The sequence below is a fragment of the Bombyx mandarina genome, chromosome 18 (genome assembly GCF_030267445.1).
Source record: "Bombyx mandarina strain Sakado chromosome 18, ASM3026744v2".
Classification (NCBI taxonomy): domain Eukaryota; kingdom Metazoa; phylum Arthropoda; class Insecta; order Lepidoptera; family Bombycidae; genus Bombyx; species Bombyx mandarina.
The window spans coordinates 5585233-5610328 of record NC_143224.1 but is presented as its reverse complement, the minus strand read 5'-3'; the positions used below and the strand labels follow the sequence as shown (position 1 = coordinate 5610328).

The 25096-nt window shown below is 36.8% G+C and overlaps 2 protein-coding genes across 2 annotated transcripts; both read right to left on the bottom strand.

Moving 5' to 3' along the window:
* Positions 1-3099: 3099 nt before the first annotated feature.
* On the bottom strand, positions 3100-4487 carry CPG7 (cuticular protein glycine-rich 7). Its single transcript, XM_028178892.2, has 2 exons — positions 4426-4487; positions 3100-4096 (listed from the first exon to the last, which is right to left on the bottom strand). Exons 1-2 carry the CDS (start codon positions 4435-4437, stop codon positions 3266-3268), a joined length of 843 nt encoding a protein of 280 aa, XP_028034693.2. The 5' UTR covers positions 4438-4487; the 3' UTR covers positions 3100-3265.
* A 6866-nt stretch (positions 4488-11353) lies between these two features.
* Positions 11354-24370, bottom strand: LOC114246368 (uncharacterized). Its single transcript, XM_089734741.1, has 2 exons — positions 24224-24370; positions 11354-14905 (listed from the first exon to the last, which is right to left on the bottom strand). Exons 1-2 carry the CDS (start codon positions 24242-24244, stop codon positions 11615-11617), a joined length of 3312 nt encoding a protein of 1103 aa, XP_089590867.1. The 5' UTR covers positions 24245-24370; the 3' UTR covers positions 11354-11614.
* Positions 24371-25096: the final 726 nt, after the last annotated feature.

Genomic DNA, 25096 nt, shown 5'->3' with positions numbered 1-25096 from the left:
ACAAATTAACATAAGATTTAACTTTGTCAAACATCTCTGTCGATTTGCACAATAATATAGTTGAACTACTTATAGTAGTATGCAATAAAATCGAGAATCTAGAATAAAACAGAAACTATAAATTTAAATATGTACAGAAAAAATTATTGTGAAACGTATTATGCTATATTAATACATTTGATAATTAATATTAAATAACATATCTAACTCGTGACTTGCTGAAATTTATGGAAAAAAGTTTCAATTACTAAATAAATATAATTTAAAATAAATGTCATATTTATCAAGAATTATTTACAACCACCATTATTTCTTGCAATTGACTGGAACTGAAAGTTTTTTTTATTAAATCTGATGGACAAAAAAGCACACGATAGAAGTTACAACATGAGTATACCTACCCACTTTTTGTCATTGAAAATGCTCGCTTGTTGTCAAGCAGGCAGAAAGTCTAGCAAGATCAATTATCTAAGAATATTTTATCAGAAGAAGGAACAAAAAGATTGAATACCAATGTTTACCGCTTTTATATCAATTCGTGTGTGGTTTTTTTTGGTCTTATTCTCAAGCCCTAACTAATAGGTACGTTTTAGGATCAATAACTTACAGTATACACAATCATTTGAAATGTTCTAAAATATTGGTTATAATACATTAAAGTGCTTTATGTGTATTATTACACTTTGATTTCAATTTGAAGTTGCGTAGCGTTCGTCGATACACTACTTATAAATAATTAATAAGTCGCAACGGAAACAGCTAATTGACAACAACCTTTGACCTCCTTGAAGAAAATGTGTCCTCTCTATAAATTTTAATTTTTAGAGGGAACACAGCTCTTAATTTTATTTACGACCGTTTGGGCAACCGTTGCATAAAACCAAACCCTACCGTTTATCAATTTAAATATATGTATATCATATTATAATTTCCGTGCAATCGATTTCTTCACCTCGATTCGTTTGATTCGTGTGAATTTATTATTTAAAATAAATGCGGGCCGTCTATTCGGTCGCCAAATTTAGTAGTTTCCGGTTTCCATTTTTACTTTGTTACATAATACCGATAAACACCACGACCCAAATTTTAAAATTCGGTCCTATGACTGATAGTTGTTTCTCGTGAAGTATTTTATTTGATTTAATAATCAAGTTTCACTTTCACATCGTTTATTATAGGAACTATAATAAATTATCTGCCATAATGACTTCTATTAACCGATTGTGTTTGGGCGTTATCTAAACTCGTATATGCAAGGTATTATTAACTGTTAAAAACGAAGACAGTTCATATCTGTGATCCTTAATAAGATTTCTTTTTATGACTTAGGTTTTTTTACAAATTACTCGCGAAATAATGAATACGGAAGGCACTTCTACCATACGTTATTTTACGGGCACGTAGAATATGATCTTATTAAAAAGTTTGTGCTTCGTTAAGTTAAAATAGTTATAATGTTTTCCGTTATCTACGTGGTATTAGTTCACTTCCATTTCGCCCTCGGGAAAAACGAGTCTATCTATTAAAGTCAATCATAATTATTATTTTCCATAAATACTTGTACATTATAAATTATCTAACTACTGCTGGTAGAGCATCTCGCGAGTCAGCACGGGTAGATAGTATAGATACCACCGTCCACCACACCACCTATTTCTGCCATGAAGCAGTAATGCGTTTCGGTTTGAAGGATGGGGCAGCCGTTGTACTGAAAAACTGAAACTTTAGAAGTCATATCTCAAGGTGGGTGGCGGAATTTACGTTTTTTATTTATATGGGCTCCGGTGACCGCTTAACACCAGGTGGACTGTGAGCTCGTGCACCCATCTCGTCAATAAAAAAATTAAGTAATACAAGCTAACAAGATTATTGGATATCTCGTAATTCTATATAAATCTAATAGAAGCCGCAAGTGTCACACACAATACACATATGTATCATGACCTTAAAAAATATTGTATTTTTTAAATCACTATTAGTACTTGTCGTCGGAGTAGTTGCGGAGAACTATCGGCATTTCAATTTAATTACACCATGAGCAACGGGCAGAATATACCAACATTTGATTGGTATTTATGAAAAATATTTTACATTACATTAAATATCTGTATGTAAATATGTATTTCTAAACATTGAGTCTACATTAAACAACCTGCCAGAAATAATAACATTTACGCATATAATAAATAGTATCACATGCAAACTTTTTTGCTGTTCTTGGTCATATTAGCTCATAGATGTTGTAGCGTACATGCCGTTACTCACCTTGAGAAATGCGCATGAAAATTCAATTCTACTACATTTAATACTAAGGTAGTAGTATTATAGTACTATAATACTAGTTAGTTGAAGTGAGATTACTCAAAAAGTCTAGCTTTTAAGGAGTCTCAGCGAGCTTCGGATTGCTTGGAAATTCATTGATTTCGAGCAACTTTCTTGAGCAGACAATCTCACGACCGATCCGTTCTTGAGTAGTTCTACAGTCCATAGACATCATAACGCGAATGTCACCTACATCGAAACGTCAGGTCGATTCTCAATTGCTTTGCCTCAACTACGCCAAGTCGGGGCATTTTCAATTTATGGGCTCACTCACAATGTACTCCCTAAAACCAATCCAAATATGTCTCATCACTTAAATTGTAACAAATGTTTTTGAACATAAACTTAGGAGTGAACGTATGTAGTACATTAGGTATCGGCGAATGTGTGCTTGTTACTTTTCTTCATTACTAATTATAACTTCCTCGATTTTTTAACAAATCAGCGCAATTCGAAAATCTGTTGGTTTATGTTGTCGTGTTGTTTATTGAAGAAAGGTACGAATTATTATTATGCTCTGCAGAAATGTAAGTAATTCAGGTTTCTATATTCTGTCTGTGTCTTATCAACATCAGGACATTACATTTGGACACCGATAATGAAATTAATTTACAAGATTTCTATCTCTGTGTGTTATAATAAGTAAAAATGCTTAACGTGAATTATTTGATACAAATAATTACGGTCTTAAAAATGGGTTTTTAATAAAAAAATAAACGAAAATCTTTGGAAATCTTTTTTTATTTTAAAGTAATAAAAACCTACATTAATATTTACAATACAAAGAATATTTAACCCGTAGGTTGTTTTACCTAAATTAATGACTTAGTTATCACCCTAGATTGCAGCCTCTCGATGACCTGTTACAAGAAATGCTCACAGAAGACCGGACTAGGAATGGTAATGAATATTGATGAGGTAGAAGATGACCTTAAAAGGTCGTTTACCAGCCGGACCAGCCGTGGCTGTGGTGGTGGCTGACGTGAGCCTTGTGGTGGACAGTCTTCACTACTGGAACTGGGTATGACTTCACAATGTGCACTGGAACCTTGATGAGTTTCACAATTGGAACTTCAACTATTTTTTCAACAGGGACTGGATGATCCACGGGTACTTCTACGACCTTCTCAACTGGAACCTTAATGATCTTCTCTACGGGATAAGGCACTGGCCTATCGACTTTCACGTGTTGGATTTTTACTACTGGCACTGGGATTTTCCTTATGACGGGAACTTGAACTGGGTAGGGATGGGGCACGGGAACTTGGACAGGGTGAGGTACCGGAACTGGCACAGGCTGAGGCACACGGTGGGTCACTTCACGGTATACTTCATAGGGTTCCTCACGAATGCGATACTGCGTAGGAGCTCCATGGTTGTTGGCGAGTCCATGGATCTCATCAATAACTGGTGATTTGAGACCCGCAGGAGCTCCATCACCGCCGGGGAAGATACCCTGAGGTCCACCAATGGCACCTCCGAAGCCACCTCCTGCGCCACCGTTAAATCCACCGAATCCAAATCCACCACCATGGCCTCCCCCTATTAATCCAGCCCCGGAGAAAGTAGCAGAAGGCAGCGAACCAGCTGGGAAGCTGCTGGGTGCAAAACTAGATCCACCAGCGCTTGGAGCAGATAGGCCTATTGGCGCTGTCTCAATATTGGCGATATGGTGATCATCGTGGTGTTCAAAAGTTGCATGGTGATCGTGTTGGTCAAAACCAGGTTTGGCGTAGGTACTGCTCAAAAGGACGACTAAGTACATAACTTTGGTCTGAAATAAAATAATAAAACTTACAAAAAATTGCCTGGAGGCCAAAGATTTCTTTACTGGTGGCAGGACCTCTTGAGAGTCCGCACGGGTAGGTACCACCGCCCCACCTATTTCTGCCGTGAAGCAGTAATGCGTTTCGGTTTGAAGGGCGGGGCAGCCGTTGTAACTATACTGAGACCTTAGAACTTATATCTCAAGGTGTGTGGCGCATTTACGTTGTAGATATCTGTGGGTTCCAGTAACCACTTAACACCAGGTGGGCTGTGAGCTCGTCCACACATTTAGGCAATAAAAAAAAAAGATTTTTAACTTTATGGTTAAATACTTACAATAGTAGCCATTTCGATTAGCTAAGCGCTGGCTACTCAATCGAACTTGTATTCGCTACAACAAGCGCAGAGTTTGTGTAGACTCGAATACTGACTTCATATTTATATATCGGATTCTGAGACGGCCTGTGGGTCACTAAGATACCGAAATTGAGAGTTCAAAACAGGTTTATTATACATCTTTCTTTTTCTAACGTGCGACGGAATAAATTATATTACACTAATTTATTTATTACCTAACATCTGATCAGTATGTGGTGTTTCTTCGTGGTTCATAGTTTGATGGTTTCCAAATATAGCACAAAATTCACGGTCCGTCAAATTAGAAAAATACGTTAAAAGTTAAACAACGCCTTTTTTTACGAAAACAAAATATTGTATCGACGCATTTTTGTCATTGTTAAAGACAACTTCATCTTAATTTATGTATCCTGATATTATTATGAGCAACGATTAATGGTGATGAGATTCCACCATACTGCGTATTTCTATCGTGTCGGTTTTCCGGTTTGAAGGGTGGGGCAATCATTAAGCAGTAACAACAGTACAACTGAAACTTTGACATTAACTGTCAAAGTGACGTACACATTGTCATGTCTTCTTCTACTTAAACTGTTATGTGTAAATGTTTTCAAGGTTAATAAATAAATTATTATTATATTACTTCTCTCCCTTATCCCACATTATGTGGGGTCGATACAGCAGATCGTTTTATCATACTGCCTAGCTATTGCCATAAGTTTTTCCACCGGTCGCCTGTCTAACTTCAACCCTTTTTAGTTACATCTCCAGTAGTTGCACTCCATTGCGAAGTGTCATAGTGAGTGAGATTTTCTGTTTCTTCTTTTTGTGTTTTTTAATTTATTATTTCAACAGTTTTTGGTTCAACGATTTTCATTTTATTATTATAATAAAGATTTACACTAAAATGGTCTTATTAAATAAAGTATTAATTGAATATCAAAAATATTAAATTATGACATGTTACTATGTACATGTAATTAATTATAATAATATTATATTAATAAATAATAAATAATTCCCTGGAAGATGGGTCGGTCGCTCGTTTGGGATGCGACTTGTGTAGATACCATGGCACCGACACATCTTCCTGGGACTAATTCTAACGCTGGCAGCGCTGCTTCAACGGCTGAAGGCCTCAAACGACGGGAATATGAAAATCTCTCTAAAGATTTCATTTTTGTTCCGTTTGGGGTGGAAACTTTGGGCCCCTGGGGCCCATCTGCTAAAAGCTTTTTTAAGGACCTTAAAAAAAAACTTTGAGGCCTCGGGAGACCAGAAGGCCGGTACGTATTTTGCACAAAGAATTAGCATTGCTATCCAGCGTGGAAATGCTGCCAGCCTTCTGGGAACTCTGCCAACCGGCGGTGAGCTAACGCAGATTTTCTATTTATAAGTAGCTTTACCTAAATACTTATTTTTTTTTCATAAACTATGTACATAGTTTTTCTGTATTTTCATTATTACATATGCCACTTTGTCGTGCCTATGGGATATAAATAACCAATTAAAACCTGAAACATAATAATAATAACAAAACTGTCTAAGTAGGGTCAGCACAGATTTAAGAGAAAAAAATATCATTCAATTAAACACACAGTTTTTCAGTTAGATTTTAAAGTCGACCATTTGAAGCAGTCACCTACGACAGAAATTTCTAATGTGAAAGGAAATAAAGTCCAAAGTATGGCTGTCGGAAGATGTCGAAGTATCCGTAGAGATAACCTACGTCGAACATTGAAACGTTATGTCAAATCTCAATGCATCTCCAGTGACTGCTTACAACCGAGCGACCCGTGTCTTTTTTCGTCAATAACAATATCACTGTTAGATGTCTGGGCATATAAAACCTTAGACTACATTAAAATACAAACAAAGTCTTTCTTAAGTGTGCGTTATATGTTCATTCCCGATCCTGCGGACAGAATGGAAAGCAGTCGACGTCGCCCCAAACACGTCATTTCGGATCCTCCCGATACACTAACGGTATTTTTAGGTAGCTCAAGCACCGGTCATCGTTCTCATCGAACCCGTCGCTTGCGACGAAGGGCTCGACGAGTAAATTAACCCTCAGACACAGCCCGGTAGTAGATTCTGCGAAGCACGGCTCTTGCTAGGGTTCGTGTTGAGCCCCGTGAGCTCACCTACTAGTTAAGGTTACGCTGAAATAGCCTCTCAAGGTTATCAGCTTAGGTAGGAAAAAAAAAAGTTATATGTTCTTATTCGGTGATTCATTGAACAAGTCGCGCACCGCCTGTTATAGTTTTAATGATATTCTTCAGGAAACCTCCCTTGAAATGTCCACACTTGTAGACACAAAGTGTCAAAACGATTGCGTTATCCGCTAATGGATAAAGAAACAATTACGAAGGCGTTTTAATTAGATAAACAGAATAATCAAACAAACTTTATTCCTCCATCGCACAGTTTTTACAGAATAATCAAACAAACTTTATTCATCCATCGCACAGTTTTTACAGAATAATCAAACAAACTTTATTCCTGCATCGCACAGTTTTTGTTCGTTGTCGTGTTCGCCCAATAATTGAAATTCCCATCCCACCAATTATCATTAACACCCAAATATAGATTCACGTCTTAGATTAGATTTTGAGTTTTGTTTTGTAGTTAACGTTTTTAAGAACAATTAATTTACAATTAAAACTACTCTTTTTTACTTAAAACTCATCAATAGCTAAATACTAAAAACAGGAAGGAAATCTATTAATAAGCACGGGAGAAAATGGTATTTAACTGTTTTTGTCTTTGGTTAGAAATAAATAACTCAGTTTATTGTTATGGACAATGGTCAGCTACTATTTAATTACTTAAAGTCGACTAATTAAAGTAAACAAGAATAGTGAAGATCTAATGAGATCGAGAAAGCGAAACACACGCAATTCAATGCATTGTTTTCATTATGCGAGGTAAATGACATTTATTGTTCAAACGTAAATAGAATATACTATTCATTTTAGTTAATTCGATTAGAAACAACGCATCTTTTCAATCTTACGAATACTATTGGTGTTTGTTCGCTTGTTGGTTGGCTATAAGAATAACAGATTTTATCTATGCTTTTAACAAAATATTTTAATGACACAGTAGAATTTTTTGCTTATTTAAGCATTTGCCCCTTTTAAGTTTGACATTATAATTATTTAGGTAAAGCTACTTATAAATAGAAAATCTGCGTTAGCTCACCGCCGGTTGGCAGAGTTCCCAGAAGGCTGGCAGCATTTCCACGCTGGATAGCAATGCTAATTCTTTGTGCAAAATACGTACCGGCCTTCTGGTCTCCCAGTAGAATGCTATTGTCTTTGAGGCTTTACATGAAGTTCAGCGTTAAATCAAAAGTTAATAATAAATCAGACGTAATTACGTAGTTAGACTTAGTCGTTAAATCTGTTTAGATATTATTATTTTTTGTCTTGTCAGATTTTCAAAAACAATGAAACAAAACAATCACGGAATTATCAGTCCCTAATTCATTTATTAAACAAATACAAAAAAAAAACTTAAATTTATGTTAAAACCGTCCAACGCTTTGTTAGCTGACTATCGCTTCTCTTATTAATACATATACATAGTACATATGTGTGCAGCCGAGTTCACACAGCACACCAGCTCACTAGCCCACTTAGGGCAGAGCCGATTCGCATCATGAATGCTGCCACACAGTTTGAGACATCTAGTCTTTTAAATAAGTTGTATTATAAAGAGATAGCCCGAACTCATGACAGATTCGGAGCGGATATAGATAGGGTGGTGATACATACCACCTGATTAAGTGGTTACCGGAGCCCATAGATATCTGCACCGTAAATTCCGCCACCTTCCTTGAGATGAGGTCTAAGGTCTCAGTTTTACTTTACAACGGCTACCCTACCCTTCAAACCGAAACGCATTACTGCTTCACGCCAGAAATAGGCAGGGTGGTGGTACCTACCCTTGCGGACTCACAAAACGTCTTACCACCAGTCATTACACAAATTATAATTTTGCGGGTTTGGTTTTTATTACACGATGCTATTCCTTCACCGTGGAAGTCAATCGTGAACATTTGTTAAGTACGTATTTCATTAAAAAACCCTACGTAAACCTAAACACTATCGCTAAGCATATGAAAGTATGAAGTCCACTTGTTGGTTTAAACTAATCGCTTAGTATTAAAATGTTAGATCATACAGTATAATTTCTGTTTTCATGCTATCCGTTATCCGTTACATATGCTATGCTATCCATTACATAACAACCGAGTCTTATTTTCATTAAAATATGCAAGATATGAAATTGCTAATGTAAAATTAGAGAAAACCTAACAAATAATCACCTTCGAACGTGTTCTGTGTGATGTCATCTTCTGTTGCTATTTTAATATGGGTACTTTACTAGTATAATTTGTTATTTAACTTTTAATTGGGTTAAACTTTTTATTTTATTGCTTTGGTGGGTGGACGAGCTCACAGCCTACCCGGTGTTAAGTGGTTACCAAATCCCATAGACATCTACAACGTAAATGCGCCACCACCATAATTTCTAAGGTCTCTAAGTATAATTACAACGGCTGCCTCACCTTTCAAACCGAAACGCATTACTGCTTCACGGTAGAAATAGGCAGGGTGGTGATACCTACCCGTGCGGACTCACAAGAGGTCCTACCACCAGTGATTACGCAAATTATAATTTTGCGGGATTGATTTTTTTACACGATGTTATTCCTTCACCGTGGACGTCAATCGTGAACATTTGTTGAGTACGTATTTCATTAGAAAAATTGGTACCCGCCTGGGATTCGAACATCGGTGCATCGCTCAACACGAATGCATCGGACGTCTTATCCGTTAGGCCACGACGACTTCACTTACTATGGGATAATGCCGCGTATTTTGACTCGTTCGAACAATCTAAGACTGAGGGTTATTAGTACGATTCATAAAAAGCACCCGAAGTCATCCTTGAGGAGTGCTTTTCTATTAAATTTCTATTAAAATTGCAATTTTTTTATCTAACTGCCTGAGTCCCACGATGTTACCCTCGTTTGTTGTCGTACCGCAGATGACGCTGCGGGGCGAAGCTAGACTAAAAAAGCCTAAGTTACTTCTTATATCATCAACTAACCTATCAGTGAAAGTTCCGTCAAAATCGGTCCAGTCGTTTCAGAGATTAGTCGGAACAAATCGACAGACAGACAGACAAAATAAAAATAAAGAATTATTTTGGTATATGTACTATGTATAACTAGTCAGGTCATAAGTATTGTCACACAGTAAAAACTTTTCTTTTAGAATGCTGGCCACAAAAAAGTTTATTGAATTCGAATTTCGAATTGTTCATGAAAATAAAAATGTATACTTTTAGAATTTTACTCATTTTTAAATATGGAGTGGACGCTTCAAGAAGACCGTGTTGCATGCAGTTATTGCGTTGCATTGTTGCGGTTACGCGCCAATTCAAATTTTTAACATACTGAAAAATTTGAATATAACCAAAAGATTCGTTTATCGTACCATCAAACGATACAATGAAGACTCTAGTGTAGATGACAGGTCAAGAAGTGGTCGCCCTCGGTCTGTTAGGAATCCAGCAGTGATAAAAGCTGTGAAGGCGCGAATTCAAAGAAATCTCAAACGTAAGCAGAAACTGTTGGCCCTTCAGATGGGGTTAAGCAGAACCACGGTGAAAAGGGTGTTAAATGAAGACTTAGGGCTTCGGGCATATCGAAGAAAAACAGGACATCGTTTGAATGCTCGTCTAATGGACCTGAGACTGAAGAGATGCCGCGCTTTGTTGAAGCGGTACGCGGGAAAAAAATATCGGGAAATTCTTTTTTCGGATGAAAAAATTTTTACCATAGAAGAGAGCTACAACTAACAAAATGATAAGGTGTACGCACACAGTAGTGAAGAAGCGAGCAACCGTATTCCGCGTGTCCAACGAGGTCATTTTCCATCCTTGCTCATGGTATGGTTGGGAGTTTCTTATTGGGGCTTAACAGAGGTACATTTTTGTGAGAAAGGTGTAAAAACGAATGCAGTTGTGTATCAAAATACAGTCCTGACAAACCTTGTAGAACCTGTTTCTCATACCATGTTCAATAACAGGCACTGGGTATTCCAACAAGATTCGGCGCCAGCTCATAGAGCGAAGAGCACACGAGACTGGCTGGCGACGCGTGAAATCGACTTCATCCGGCACGAAGACTGGCCCTCCTCCAGTCCAGATTTGAATCCGTTAGATTACAAGATATGGCAAGACTTGGAGGAAAAGGCGTGTTCAAAGCCTCATCCCAATTTGGAGTCACTCAAGACATCCTTGATTAAGGCAGCCGCCGATATTGACATGGACCTCGTTCGTGCTGCGATAGACGACTGGCCGCGCAGATTGAAGGCCTGTATTCAAAATCACGGAGATCATTTTGAATAAACTTTAGTGTCATAAGAATCTATGTTTTGTTAAGTTCATTTTGGTATATGAATGGTTACATAATGAATAAACTTGTTTCAATTATTTTACATTAAACATGTGACAGAATTTATGACCTGACTAGGTACATACTTACACATTTACTAAAAAGTCGTTATTTTATTATTACAAACAGACACTCCAATTTTATTTATTTGTATAAATTAGTTAGTTAATACTAGGATCGTATGTTTCAATAATATATAATATTATATGTAAACCAAGTACGTAAAACAAGTGAGTCTTATAAGAAGATCTAACAGAGCGATTTTTTACTTAGAAAAACTATAGAGGACGATTTGTGCTCTAAAACATGTTATAATCTTAAAGATGAAATAAAATAATCACGTTCCTACGTAACAGCCTACCTAGCAGACATCTAAAATCACAGTGTGGAAATAACGTGCAGAGAATAAAACGATTGGTTTTTATTTTTATTTTTATTTATAACGACACAATTATCTTAATTAAACAGTTGTTATCACCAAAAACAACAATTCCGTTAAAAATGAATAAAACTATTTACATCCTTAAAATCTTAATGCTTAAATTAATAATAAATGCCAAACTAGATTCAGAAATAGATAGACACAATTGAAAATTTCTTAAAGTTTCTAATGTATCAATAGAAACGTAAAGTATTACAACTTGAAAACAGGTACTTTTAAGATTCTATTATTTCATTTCTTTTTAATAGCATAAACTATTTATCAACTTGCGACTTAGATTGAGAAACAGGGGGTGGCTTTAATAATACAGGTACATCATTATTGGATGTTTCCGATTCTGAATGAGCTTCAAACAAGGGTTCGTTTTTAAAGACTCTAATCATTTTTGATTTGATTGGTCTTGGTCGTCTATTAGATCTTTCACCTTTAAAACTGTTTATTCTTTTTCTGTATGAATGAGGGGGAGGTGGTTTCAATAATGGGTATGGCTCCTCTATTGCTTTGGGATGTTTTCTTGAAGGACGCCCTTGTGAAACTGCATCTGGATGACGAGGTCTTTTAACATTAATTTCACTTTGTTCTGATGAAGCCTTCTTCGGTCTGTCATCATTAAAATTAATTGGAATAGTTTCGTCTCCTAGTGCAGTCAAGTCAGAACCACTAGTTATTTCATGTTCATTATTTTCTCCTTCTATAACGGCTCCAATAGGATGATTATTTGATGTATCTGCAATTGGTATAAGACTTTCTTCTTCTTCCTGACTTCGAGAATATTTTACGCCTTGATAAGGATACCTTCCAGCATTGTAAACATCCAAATACGGACTACCTAAACTACTAAGGCCTGCGCTGTTCTCGTTTCTCAACAAGTATTGTAACTGAGACAGATCCAAATTATAAGGGTTACTAAATTGATCTCTTGTTGACGAAATATGAGAGTCATCAAAATTTGATTTTCCTCTTAACATTTCTGCCACTAATTTAAGGTCCACGTTATACGGATTTGCAATCTTAAATCCATTGATGGTTGACAAAGAATTTATTTCAGGTCTATTCGTAATAAATCCTGAGGGCTTGTTATTTATTAATTTATTTAATATGCTCGATGTGACATCTAATTGATGGCTACCAATATTTTGGTTCAACCTTATTGGTAAAGGAGTCGGTATTCCACCTTGATCAAAATTTTCGTTGTGCAACCTCAACGCATCACTTGACAAATCTTGTATTAATTTATATGGAACGTCGTTAAGTTTCAAAATACTTATAATATCTGATGAAATTGGACTTTGTGGTTTTTGAAAGCTACTTGGTAATTGAAAACCATCGCGAGTTGTACTAGACATTTTCGGTACTTCATTAAAAATGTTCGTTGATCCAGAATACCCTGCAAATTTAAAATCAGTTTCTTGACTTTGTGGATTTATATAATACGGAGTATTTGTGTCGAATTGCTTAATAGTATCAATCGTTACAAAATCTTCAGGTTTTGTTTTAATATTAAAACCATAAACTGTATTTTTATCGTGATAGTATGGTGTATTAGCAAAAGCTGATGTTGTTTTGTGTTGTACGTCTGAATTTTGGACTACATTTGAGGCGTCCATTGGAACTATATTCCTTAAAGCCTTGGCATGGTCAAAAGGTAGCTTCAGTCTATTCTCAAGATTATTATTGTTATCTCTTCCATTCCCATTATATAACGGTGATGCTGTTATTAAATCTGTATATTTATTACTAAAAGAATAATGATTAGAATTTGATAAATCAGTTTTCTTATTCTTTTGATTATCATCATTGTATAAGTCGTTAGAATTTTGTGCTTGCCAATTGTAGGCATTAACGTTAGAATTATAATTGCTATTATAAGTCTGCTGCTGTTTTAAGTTGTCGTGAGCCTTCGCAGCTGCTTTTGCAAACTCTTGACCGTCCTTGACATCCTGCGATGACTTTGAACTTTGGTCATTATACGGTTTATTGATATCTATCTGAAAACTAACTTGACTAATTGCTCCACCGTCTGTTGAAGAAACATACGGTTGCCTGGCATAGTTATTCGTCAAAAAACTAGCATCATGGTTTATTAAAGGCTTATTGTCTCTAAGTTTCCAGCCATATTCACCATTTGAATACATTTCTTGATGACCTGTCTCTTTATCAGATTCTGTACGGCCATTTTTTTGATTTTTTATAGTCTGATAGTCAGGCTGTACGTAATGATAATAAATATTATTAGCCGATGGAAAACTACCCATACGATGAGTGTCGGTATTTGTGGAATCTAGATTAGTTTCTATTCGAAGATCTTGTTGTTTCCCATTGTCAGGATAACTCTGATATTGTGACAGGGATACTTCTTGCAGAGACTTTGTTAGTGCATTTATACCAGCATTAAATGAATTTTGCCAAGCTTCTCGAGTAGCATGATTATATGGGGAAGAGGAAGGAATGGGAGTAGAGGAAGGATATTCATTTTGATATTGTTGCTGAATAACAGACGGGTACCTGACACCATTTGCAGAATTATCGTAATGATCGATATTCATTCTTTTACTCAAATCAGTAAGGTCGTAACTCAAAGAATTACTTTCTACAGTCGACGAGAACCTATTGTTATAGTCAACAGAACTAGATTGGATAGGTGCTCTTGGAGACGAAAGGTAATGTTGGTTATTTGGTGGCGTTGATAAAAAGACAGGTGAAGAACTTGATACGTAAGATGCAGTTGGAGTTGTAATAAACTGATTATTAGGTAGCGGTGTAGAAATGTACGACGTTACTGAAGATGGAGTACTATGTGCGTTATCTAATATTAAAGAGTTTGATGCACTAAAAGGATTATGTAAATTCGTATGGTATACAACTGATTGTGCAGGTCTCGGATCAAATTGAACGATTTGTTGTTGATTATTTGGATTATAATTTGAATTTGAGATTGTCGAATATTGATATTGAGGATGTGGTGTAACAGTGTAGCTTAAGTTAGGGATTAATTTGGAAAGTTGTTGCTGTTGTTCTTGTTGTTGCTGTTGTTGTTGCTGTTGTTGCTGCTGTTGTTGCTGTTGCTGTTGCTGTTGCTGTTGTTGTTGCTGTTGCTGTTGTTGTTCTTGACTATGCACAATCTGATTTCCCGATCGTAACTGTTGAAGGAAGTCTTCAGGTGGTAAAGAATATTGTACTGCTGCATACTGGTTACTAGCCGATGTCCCACTATCTTGAGAATCATTTTTATTTTCATTTTGTTCATTATTTTCCTGCTCATTTTGAAATGGATTTTTTATTCTGTAAATTTTTCTACGACGCGGTCGATCACTTGAATTATATTCATCATCTTTATTTGAATCTTCGGTCACTTGATATGAAACGCTAACAGAATTAACAGATTGCCTAATTGGGTCTCTCTGTATTATGTTGGCACTGTAACCAGTGACAGATTCGACTTGTAAGTCGTTTGGAGCCAATTGTTGGTATCGAAATATTTCCCCATTGTAACCTTCTTGACAGCGAATGTAATCGATGACTTCCAAAATGAGCAGTATCCATATCTGAAACGATTAAAATCAAATTGGAATGAAATTGTAAAATGTTACAAGTCCGTCACACACAAGGACAGTCTGTCGTACTCATAGTAATGGCTAACGTACCACAATATATTTCATCAATGAAAGTGGCCCAGAAAAAATATGGAATTCAAAATATGTAGAAACGGCTTTATAGTGATCAGCAACCGTGAATTGCGTTCATACAGTTCTTGTGTTTGCTCCACAGTTGACTAAGATTTATTAAGCGTAATTGTGATAATTGAAAATGTATATCGTGCTGCTACTTTGTCCGCTGTTTCAGTCGATCGCTACTTTCAATAAGATTCAAACGAGCCACTTCTACGAAAATACTAGATTTATGAAATCATGAGTAGAACGTAGATATTAATTAGATGAGGGCAATTTTTGGTAACGTCAGTGAATTTTTTTTTTTTTTTGTTATAATTACAACATACATAAAAATATTTGGTATGCCACGCTGTTTTTTTATTTCATAGTTTTAATTTTTTTTATTTCACTAAATTTAATAAATCTTCGAATAAAATTAGACTTACTCTCGCTATCTATTTCAAGTTCTAGTTCAAGTTCTCAGTTGAATGCCGCGAAGTAATCGTACAGTAACAATATAATAATAAATATAATAATCGTATAGTAATCGTACAGTTTGAAGATATGCCAGTGGACATTTCAATGCAGTTGGACTTCATCACGACACGATCACGTCTCTAACTGGTCAACGGGAGACGTGTAAAATTGTATTACTCCAATAACCGTTTAATACCAACTGTCCATAAATCTATCAACATAACATAATATCGACAGGTGAAAGGCTATTTGGTTTAAGCGACATTTTTGCTACTTTACAGGAGAGCCAATTCATGTTTAAAATTTGGAAAAAAATTCACGACAAAAAACTTCTTCTGCTATTTGAACTTCACTGAGATTTAATTAAAAACATTAGATTAATAATGGTAATACTAAATAAAACGCATCTTTAATTACAAAGACAAAGGTAGCGTATTAAATAAAATATTGCTTAAACCATATAGCCTATATGTTATATCGATATTATCTAACTAGAAAAATGTATTTCAGGAAATAATCGCTGAGGCCAATCGAATTTAAAAATCTCACATTACAACCGAGATGAATATTCAAGCCACTTTACTTCTTAGGTAACATTTGATTGTAGCAGTCGGTGTGTTCGTCTCAAAACGTTCGTAAACCAAGCAAAAGCTGTGATTAATACCTATATTAGTACAGGTGAATCTAAAGGTAAAGGTCGGGGTGACATTCTCTGCCTTCGCTGCATGTACGAAGCCCGTATCCTTTTCTCTGCCCTTTGCCATTCAGACGATGCAGCGAAAGTTAATTTTCCAAACGTTGCTAGCTACCAGGTAAGTTATCAGTAAAACAACGCGAAAGCTGGCCACGCCGTGAGAATTTATATTACAATAGATATCATGAGGTATTGTAAAATATATTTAGCTAATGACATCAATTAGATCGCTTTCAGCTATAGGACAACGTATTTTACGTAAATTTTTTCACACAAATTTCTTTCGTGATTCAACTTATTAAAAGTCACCTGTCATATTAATATAATATTTCACTCTTTAGACTATAATATTAATCAATATATGAAACAACTTTATAATTAAAGAAATATGAAAAGCAAAACAAAGCAAGATAATTTTTATTTCATTTTAAGACACTATGTTGTTAGATGACACCCACTGGGTTTCTCACCGAATCTTCTCAGTGGGTCACGATTCCGATACGGTGGTAGATACAGCGAAGCACTGCTAGGACTAGTGTTAGCAGGCCTCCCAGGGTGAGCCCCATGAGCTCACCTACCAAACCGTTGCTTGAAATAGCCCTTTAGTTAGTATAGATTGTACCAACGATTTAATTATTTTATTTAGCTCGTAACGTGGGCAGACAGGCAACGAGGGGGATCGATGACCTGGTCAGTGGTTGGTCGAGACTGGATGCGAAAGGCAAGAGACCGAAAAGAATGGAGTGCATTCTACGAAACCTAGACTCAGCATTGGGTGAACACGGGCTGAAGAAGAGTTCCAACGATTAGATGTGGAAAAAAACGTTAGTCGAGCCTTCCGTTGAGATTGTAGATCGAAAGCTGCAACCCGGCGACAATATGAACACTACAATTAATTTTACTCCCCGACCCTTTTACTGGTGGTAGGACCTCTTGTGAGTCCGCACGGGTAGGTTCCACCACCCTGCCTATTTCAGTAGGTTTGAAAGGTGGGGCAGCCGTTGTAACTATACTGAAACCTTAGAACTTATATATCAAGGTAGGTGGCGGCATTTACGTTGTAGATGTCTATGGGCTCCGGTAACCGCTTAACACGAGGTGGGCCGTGAGCTCGTCCACCCACCTATGCAATCAGAATAAAAATAAAAACCCTTCAACCTGAAATGCACGACTACTTCGCGGCAGAAAATGCCTGGGTGTTTATTATAAACAAAAATATTTGTTTTGAATCTTTACGTTCCACAAGTGAAATAGTTTTAGTAACTTTGTACTGATAATGTTTACGTGTTAAACCCTGTCCTCTACATTTGTCTTATTACAACACACAAATAATTATTAGAATCAAACGAGACAATCAAATTGTATGGAAAGTAATGTGTCGATCAGGATTAAATGTAAATATTGAAATCGTGTTAATCCTTTCACCACAACACTCTAAGTATCCGTTTTATGTATCTTGTGGTATGTTGTACATTTGTTATCACTATATAGTCTCCGACGCGTGTCTCGTTAGCACTTATTTATTATTCGTTTATTTATCTATTTATGTACACACAAAAAAGAAGACATAGTACAGAGTAATAGGAAAATTATGTACAAAGGCACTGCTTATTTATTTAAGAAATCTCTTCCAGCAGACCTGCGAGAGGATTATGAGAATAATAATTAAAAGTGATGAGTGTGTGTAGAACAGCTAAAATAACAAATACAACATGAGAATTATAGTAATGCACATACATACACGTAGCAAATATTGTTGAACTTGAATACAAAATATTATAAGTAACACAGTATATACGAAGAGTATAGAAAAACGAGTACACAAGTGTATAGCACTTACTTAGTTCAAAGGTTTTTTTTGCATTGAAGGTTGAACGTTTTAACGGCTTAAATGATGGGTTGGTGGTTTCAAATAGATACCGGAGCTTATGGACATCTCAATGTGAAAGCCACTACTCCACTAGAGACATTATGTCTAAACCTCAGTTATATTATATAATGATTATTCCACCCTTCAAATCGGTATGAACGCATTACTAATTGGTGGCAGAAATGGAATACACAGGATGAGATAATAATACGCATATTATAATGTACGCTTATTTTCGCAATTCTGTTTTTTATTACACGATAATCCTTCATCGTAGAAGTCGTTTGTGAACAGATAGGAAGTACGTATTTATATAGTAATAATTTAAAGATGAAATCGATGCTTGTCGCATTTTAGCTCCGGCATAGTCGGCGAATTATCATTTAGGCCACGACGACTTATATTAGATGCATACGAATATCTATTATTATAAAATTACGCAATACATGTACATTCAAAAACTTTGAGTTTGGCTTCGATCGTTGTCACATTGTGGGATTTGTATTATTACATTGCTACTATAATGTTACGCAAGATGCTATAAGCCTTAGATTTACGATGTTGCACGAACTGGAACGAAAACGACATCTGGACCTTAAATTGGGCCAAAATATTACATAAAGATTTATAGGTGAAAGCTAGTAAGTTTTTGAAGATAACCCAGTTTCGTCTATTATGCCTTGGTTCAAAAGTTAATTCTTAAAGTAGTTAGTGGAAAAATTCAAAGCGATTATAATTCAAAACCATTAGGTATAAATAGTCTGTCCGATTTTAATTACAGGATGTTGTTGATATTCAAACCTATTGTATAAATTGCAAGGATATAATTTATAAATGACACCTATCGTATTTCTATTCACGCTCGTTATGTTTGTTGCTGTTACATGATCTTTTATTGCATGGGTTTTTATGTTCAAAAAGTTTCCGATTTTTTGGTGCTATTGTAAAAGCCAGCAGACTTAGTTTAGTTGCGAGTAGATTAATGACTGTGGGTGTATTGAAGTCTGTTTACCCATTTTCTAATTCGCTTTTGAGTCTTACCGCTGAAATTTGACTGGTCCGACATATCTGGTGATAAGAACACTTTAAAAATTAAAGTATTTTTATTGTTTAATCTACGTCTGGTACTGGCCTCCTTGAGCTAGAATTGCTAATTCTTTCAATTATCCCTAAATAGTAGTACCTTGCTTTCCGACCCAACTCTTTAACTCACTACCTGATAATCTTATTGAACACATTCGTGGTGTCAACTGCAGTTTCGTGCCTTACGCAAGGGCTTAGAGAAAGATTTGCCATCCCATATTAAAAAAGTCAAAAGACCCTAAACAATAATGTCAAATACGTAGATCGATATCCCATGTCAAGTTTCACTTTACAGTCAATTAATCAGCTATAACAAGGGATCGCTGATGACATAATACCAGTTTGCGTGACAAATCGTCTGGAACCGAGAAGGCTCAATCACCGAAGCCGTTTATCATTACATTGCACTCTAATGGACAATCAAATGTCAATGTCTTGTAGCGTAAAATTTATAATCAATGATACAGACAATTATGATTTTACTTCCAATTCTATTAATCACACCATAGGGATCACTCTACTGTGACAGCCACTATGTTCTGAACGCGAATACTTATCGGTTGGAACGCAGTTTATACTTCAATATCGTGTTCCAAGTTAGGCAGCAAAATTCAGATTATCACGAAGTAACCTAACAGACTTTACTTACTGTTTAAGCCGAAAACAAATACCTCAAAACCTCATTCTATTTGGAATGACTACTAGTGTAGCAATATATTAAGGTCCCTGCTGATCAAGTACCTCTTTTCAAATTTCTAATCAAATACATTGTAATACCGCTCTCCAGGCGCTGAATAAGACTTAATTTTACACTACATGATGACCGAGCCTTGCTCGGTTTTTTTTTTTTTATAACGCCATCTTGTTGTGTCTTTAAAGCGGTTAGTTGCCCTCCATTAAGAAAAATGGTATTATTATTCGCCAATAGAAAACACGAATAAAACAACATTTTCTGAAAATAAATCGTAGCTAGATCGATTTATCCCCCCGAAATCCCATGTATACTAAATTTTATGAAAATCGTTGGAGCCGTTTCCGGGATTTAGATTATATAAGTATATATTAATGTACAAGAATTGCTCGTTTAAAGGTATAAGATAAGTCCCATCCAAAAAAGTTTTTTCAACTAAAACAAATGTGACTAGAAACAACGAAGTGAATCCTAAAATGGGATGCTGATTATAGAAGAAACCAAATCTCGGCCGTGAGCTTTAATACTCGTTGATGTTTGAAACGATCGCTATCACTTTCTTTGCTATTGCTCCCCTCTTCGAAGTCAGAGGGCATATAAATTAACTGACGTTCATTTCATAAGCCTCAAATCAGTTGATACTGAACGAGAATCAGAAAGAAATAAATAAAATTCCCATCTCCACAAGACCACCGAGCTAGAATTTTCTACTGCATTATAGGTGCAGTAAACGTAACGTAACGTACGTAAAAATCAGTAGTTGCAATGTAGATGACCTTACTGTGGTCAGAATCATTAAAACCAGCGACGCGAAAATATTTACTGGAATATTATTAAAATTCTATTCAAGAAAAAACTATTCTGTTATACCCATTAGATATTTCTTAGCTAAAAGAGACAATAAGATTAAAATTTGAGAACTCTGTTTCATTTCTTGTTTTACGTATGCATTATTATGTTTGTTATTTTTGTCCAAATATGGACAATATATTTAAGTTTAAGTTAACAAAAAACAGTATTTCAAAGAAAGTGTTTTACCGCTAGTTTCTAAATTAAATAGAGCATGTTTAATTGCTATAAGGTATTCATATAATAATATGATTATATTTACAGCAGTTAAGACTGTTTTCGTTTTCGTTTATTTGTATAAATTAACAATTATGGTGTACACCATCCAGTTATCCACCATCCTGTTAGCGTCTGTTTAAATAATATTGAGACATTTTCTACGTCAAATTTTATATATTACTACTTTTTTTTTTTTTTTTTTTTTTTATGATTGAAGGATTACTGGTGGCCCGGAGGCCTTTCCAGTTTCACCAGGACAGGTGGGCGAGCAAAGGCTCACAGCCAGGAGGGGTGGGATTTGCTAACAGCTACCCGAGCGCCTCCGAAGGAGACCTAACAGCTCAAGAGCAGCTGCTTCGCGAATGAATCTACTACCGGATCGGAATCGCAACCCGCTGAGAAGATCCGGCGAGAAACTCAGCGAGCTGATTCATGGGTTAGGTTGCACGGCGAACTCTTTGTCGAGTTCGACGAGTACGGTTACCGAGGTCCCTAAGTCTGCTCCTAGAGCTGAAGGCGTCTAGTGCAAAGGTTATTGGATCTGAGGGATCCGTAAGGACGTGTCTAGGGCGTCGACGGTGACTGGCTCCTGCATGATCAGGATTCGGGGAGTAGTCAGCGGCGGCTACGATAAGGCGATTATCATGACGCATAGCCTTATCGAAGTACCGTTCCGACGCTGACTTCATGTATTTCTGGATAGATTCGAGGCCCAGGTCGTCGTGTAGGTCTACGTTCCTCACGAACCACGGAGCTCCGACGGCTAACCTGCAAAAGCGGGATTGTAGAGATTGAAGGGTGTGTATGTGTGTGCGGGCCGCGTGAGCGAACACCACACTCGCGTAAGTCATGACGGGCCTTATGCAAGTTTTGTAAAGTGTCACCTTGTTCCGAAGGGACATTTTGCTCCGCTTACAGATCATGGGGTAGAGTCTACCGAGAATAAGCGCGGCACGGTCACGGACTGATTTTATATGCGGGCGGAATGTCATCGATGCATCCAGGGTAACGCCCAGGTACTTGACCTTCCTGGCCCAGGGTATGGATTGACTAAAGAGAGTAATCGGGGGTGTGAGATTCCTCCTCCTAATACGGGAGGAAATCCGTGTGGAGCTTCCCCTCTGAAATAGCACCGCAGTACTTTTCGCTGGGTTGATGTCTATTATATTACTACTAGGCTGCACTAAAAGTATCGGGAATGGAATATTTCCACTGTTACTGTCATATTAAAATCTCCTTGGTTTTAAAAATCGAATACCATTTATTTATTTAAAAAAAGATTCTCGGTCTTCTCACGAGGTTTTGTCAAACTTGTTTAGTCATTGAGAAAATGGAATTGACTCGAGAAAATTCAAGAGCGATGATTTATTATGACTTTCGAAGTGGTTTAACAGAAAAACAGTGTGTTGACCGGATGATTTCTGCATTTCGTGATGAAGCCCCATCCAAAACCACAATTTATCGCTGGTTTGCTGAGTTTCAACGTGGACGTGTCAAGCTCAGTGATGATCCCCGTCAAGGTCGTCCAAAAACTGCAGTCACCCAAGAAAACGTTGATGCTGTGCGTAAGCTGATTGAGGAAGATCGACATGTGACATACCGCGAAATTCAGGCAACTTTAGACATTGGCATGAGTCAAATACAAATAATCTTGCATGAACAATTAGGTGTAAAAAAGTTGTTTTCCCGATGGATACCGCATTCGCTCTGTGAAGAGCAAAAAGCGGCTCGCGTTACTTGGTGCGTCAGAACTCTCGAAAGATTCCACGCAGGATCCTCAAATGCTGTATACAACATTGTATCAGGTGACGAATCCTGGATATATGCGTACGAACCCGAAACAAAAAACCAATCACGAGTTTGGGTGTTCGAAAATGAGTCAAAGCCAACAAAAATTGTTCGTTCACGGAGTGTTGCAATAAAAATGGTGGCCACGTTTGTCTCCAAAACCGGCCATGTTACGACTATTCCTCTTGAGGGACAAAGAACGGTTAATGCAGAATGGTATGCTAGCATTTGTTTGCCACAGGTCGTTTCTGAACTCCGTAAAGAGAAATGCAACCGCCGCATCATCCTCCATCACGACAATGCGAGTTCTCACACCGCGCGCAGAACAAAAGAGTTTTTAGAGCAAGAAAACATAGAATTATTAGACCATCCGCCGTACAGCCCCGACCTAAGCCCTAATGATTTCTATACTTTCCCTAAAATAAAGAATAAATTGCGTGGACAGAGATTTTCATCACCTGAAGAAGCTGTAGACGCCTACAAAACGGCCATTTTGGAGACCCCAACTTCCGAATGGAATGGTTGCTTCAATGATTGGTTCCATCGTATGGAAAAATGTGTCAAATTTCGCGGAGAATACTTCGAAAAGCAATAAATACATTTTTAAATAGTAATGTTGTGCCACCGTTAATTCCCGAAATTTTCAGTGCCGCCCTCGTACTATATCATCGTGTGAAATATCGTTCACAAAGTTATTTTATATGTCGTAACCTTCACATTGCGGGGATTTTGTATTTTTAGGATTCAGATATACCGGAATGTATCTAATTCAAAGTATAGCACATTACTTATTTTTCAGTTAAATTGTAGGTGATATTCTTATTTCATGATTTTCATAGAGTCATAGATGTCAAAAGTTTTGACGTTCACAAGTTTACGTTGTAATTTAGACCTCGCTGAAAACTTACATAATACCTAATGTTTATGTGTTAGGATGTAACAACTCAGCCGCCAGAACCAAATAAAACTGTAACATATTAAACAATAAAACAAAATACTACATAGAAATAGTCGAAATTTCTCTGAATCTATTCAATTAGCTAGAACAAAAAGTTAAGAGGAAAAGCGTCCTCTAACACATAAATAAAGTAAACTACCGTAAAACTATTAAGGCTACTCAAAGAATGAGGAATTGTTCGAGATGATACCGGCATCTCGTTTTTACCATCGCACCACCCGCCACCGGAGTAGAGTTTGTCCATACTACCTGGAGCCACTGCGGTCATCCACAGTGCGTTTCCAGAGGTCTTTTTGCCACGTACCATCCGGATATGGTATGAGCTCCCCTCCACGGTGTTTCCCGAGCGCTATGACATGTCCTTCTTCAAATGAGGCTTGTGGAGAGTATTAAACGGTAGGCAGCGGCTTGGCTCTGCCCCTGGCATTGCTGAAGTCCATGGGCGACGGTAACCACTCACCATCAGGTGGGCCGTATGCTCGTCTGCCTACAAGGGCAATAAAAAAAAAAAAACCGAACGTACCTAGATCGATAGCGGTCAAAACGAAAAATTTGTAAATATAAATGCTAGTTTTAAAACTTACGCTCTTTAATAGAGTTTTCATTTTAACGATTAAATGTCCCGAAGCACTTCGTTTAACACATAGTTCACAATGCCCCACAGTTCACTTAATTCACAATTTAATGGATAATGTATTGTCTTAGGTTGTGGTTGTGGTGAAATGAAGTTCAAGGCTAGTTAACGCTAGTCTTATATACGGGGTAGCGGACCGTGGCTTCGGCTTGGTGTGAGTACCGTGGGTGCAACGAAACGGACAGTCTTAGATGCACACTTGCATGTACCAAATGAGGTTCTCAACCTTGAATGTGTTCATGAAAAATATTTACGAGTCGTACGCCGGAAAATCTCTGAAAAAAATTCGGAAACATCATCACTCTTTTTCAAATCTCAATCTCCAACTCATTTTAAATCATTGCCATGTAATCGTAGCCTAAATCATATGTTAAGTAGAAAACTATTCATTTATTAAGCCAAGTACAATTATTATTAAAGTGCAACTAAAGCGATTGCTTCAAGTATTCAAAAAGAATTAAAAAACAGCGATTTTTTAAGCTGGAAGACGTAAGTCCGGTACTCTAACTTAAAGATACACTAAAACCTGACTGCCTTCTAATAAGTTAATGATAATGGTATTGGAAGCCGACACGCCAGGAGTTTCTGATTTAAATGGAGGGAAAGCCGTTACGGAATTCAATGGAGATTTCGACCTCATGTCTTGAGGCCATTATTCACGTTGTGATGACTTGCGGCAATAATATTTACCTGGTAGATGGGTTGTAAGCTTATTTTTCCGTCTACGGAATATAAATAAACTACTAGTTATGTTAAGAAACACACATTTTCTTCTTAGCGAGATTGCTAAACAACATTAAAGTCAAGAATCGTCGTCTTCATC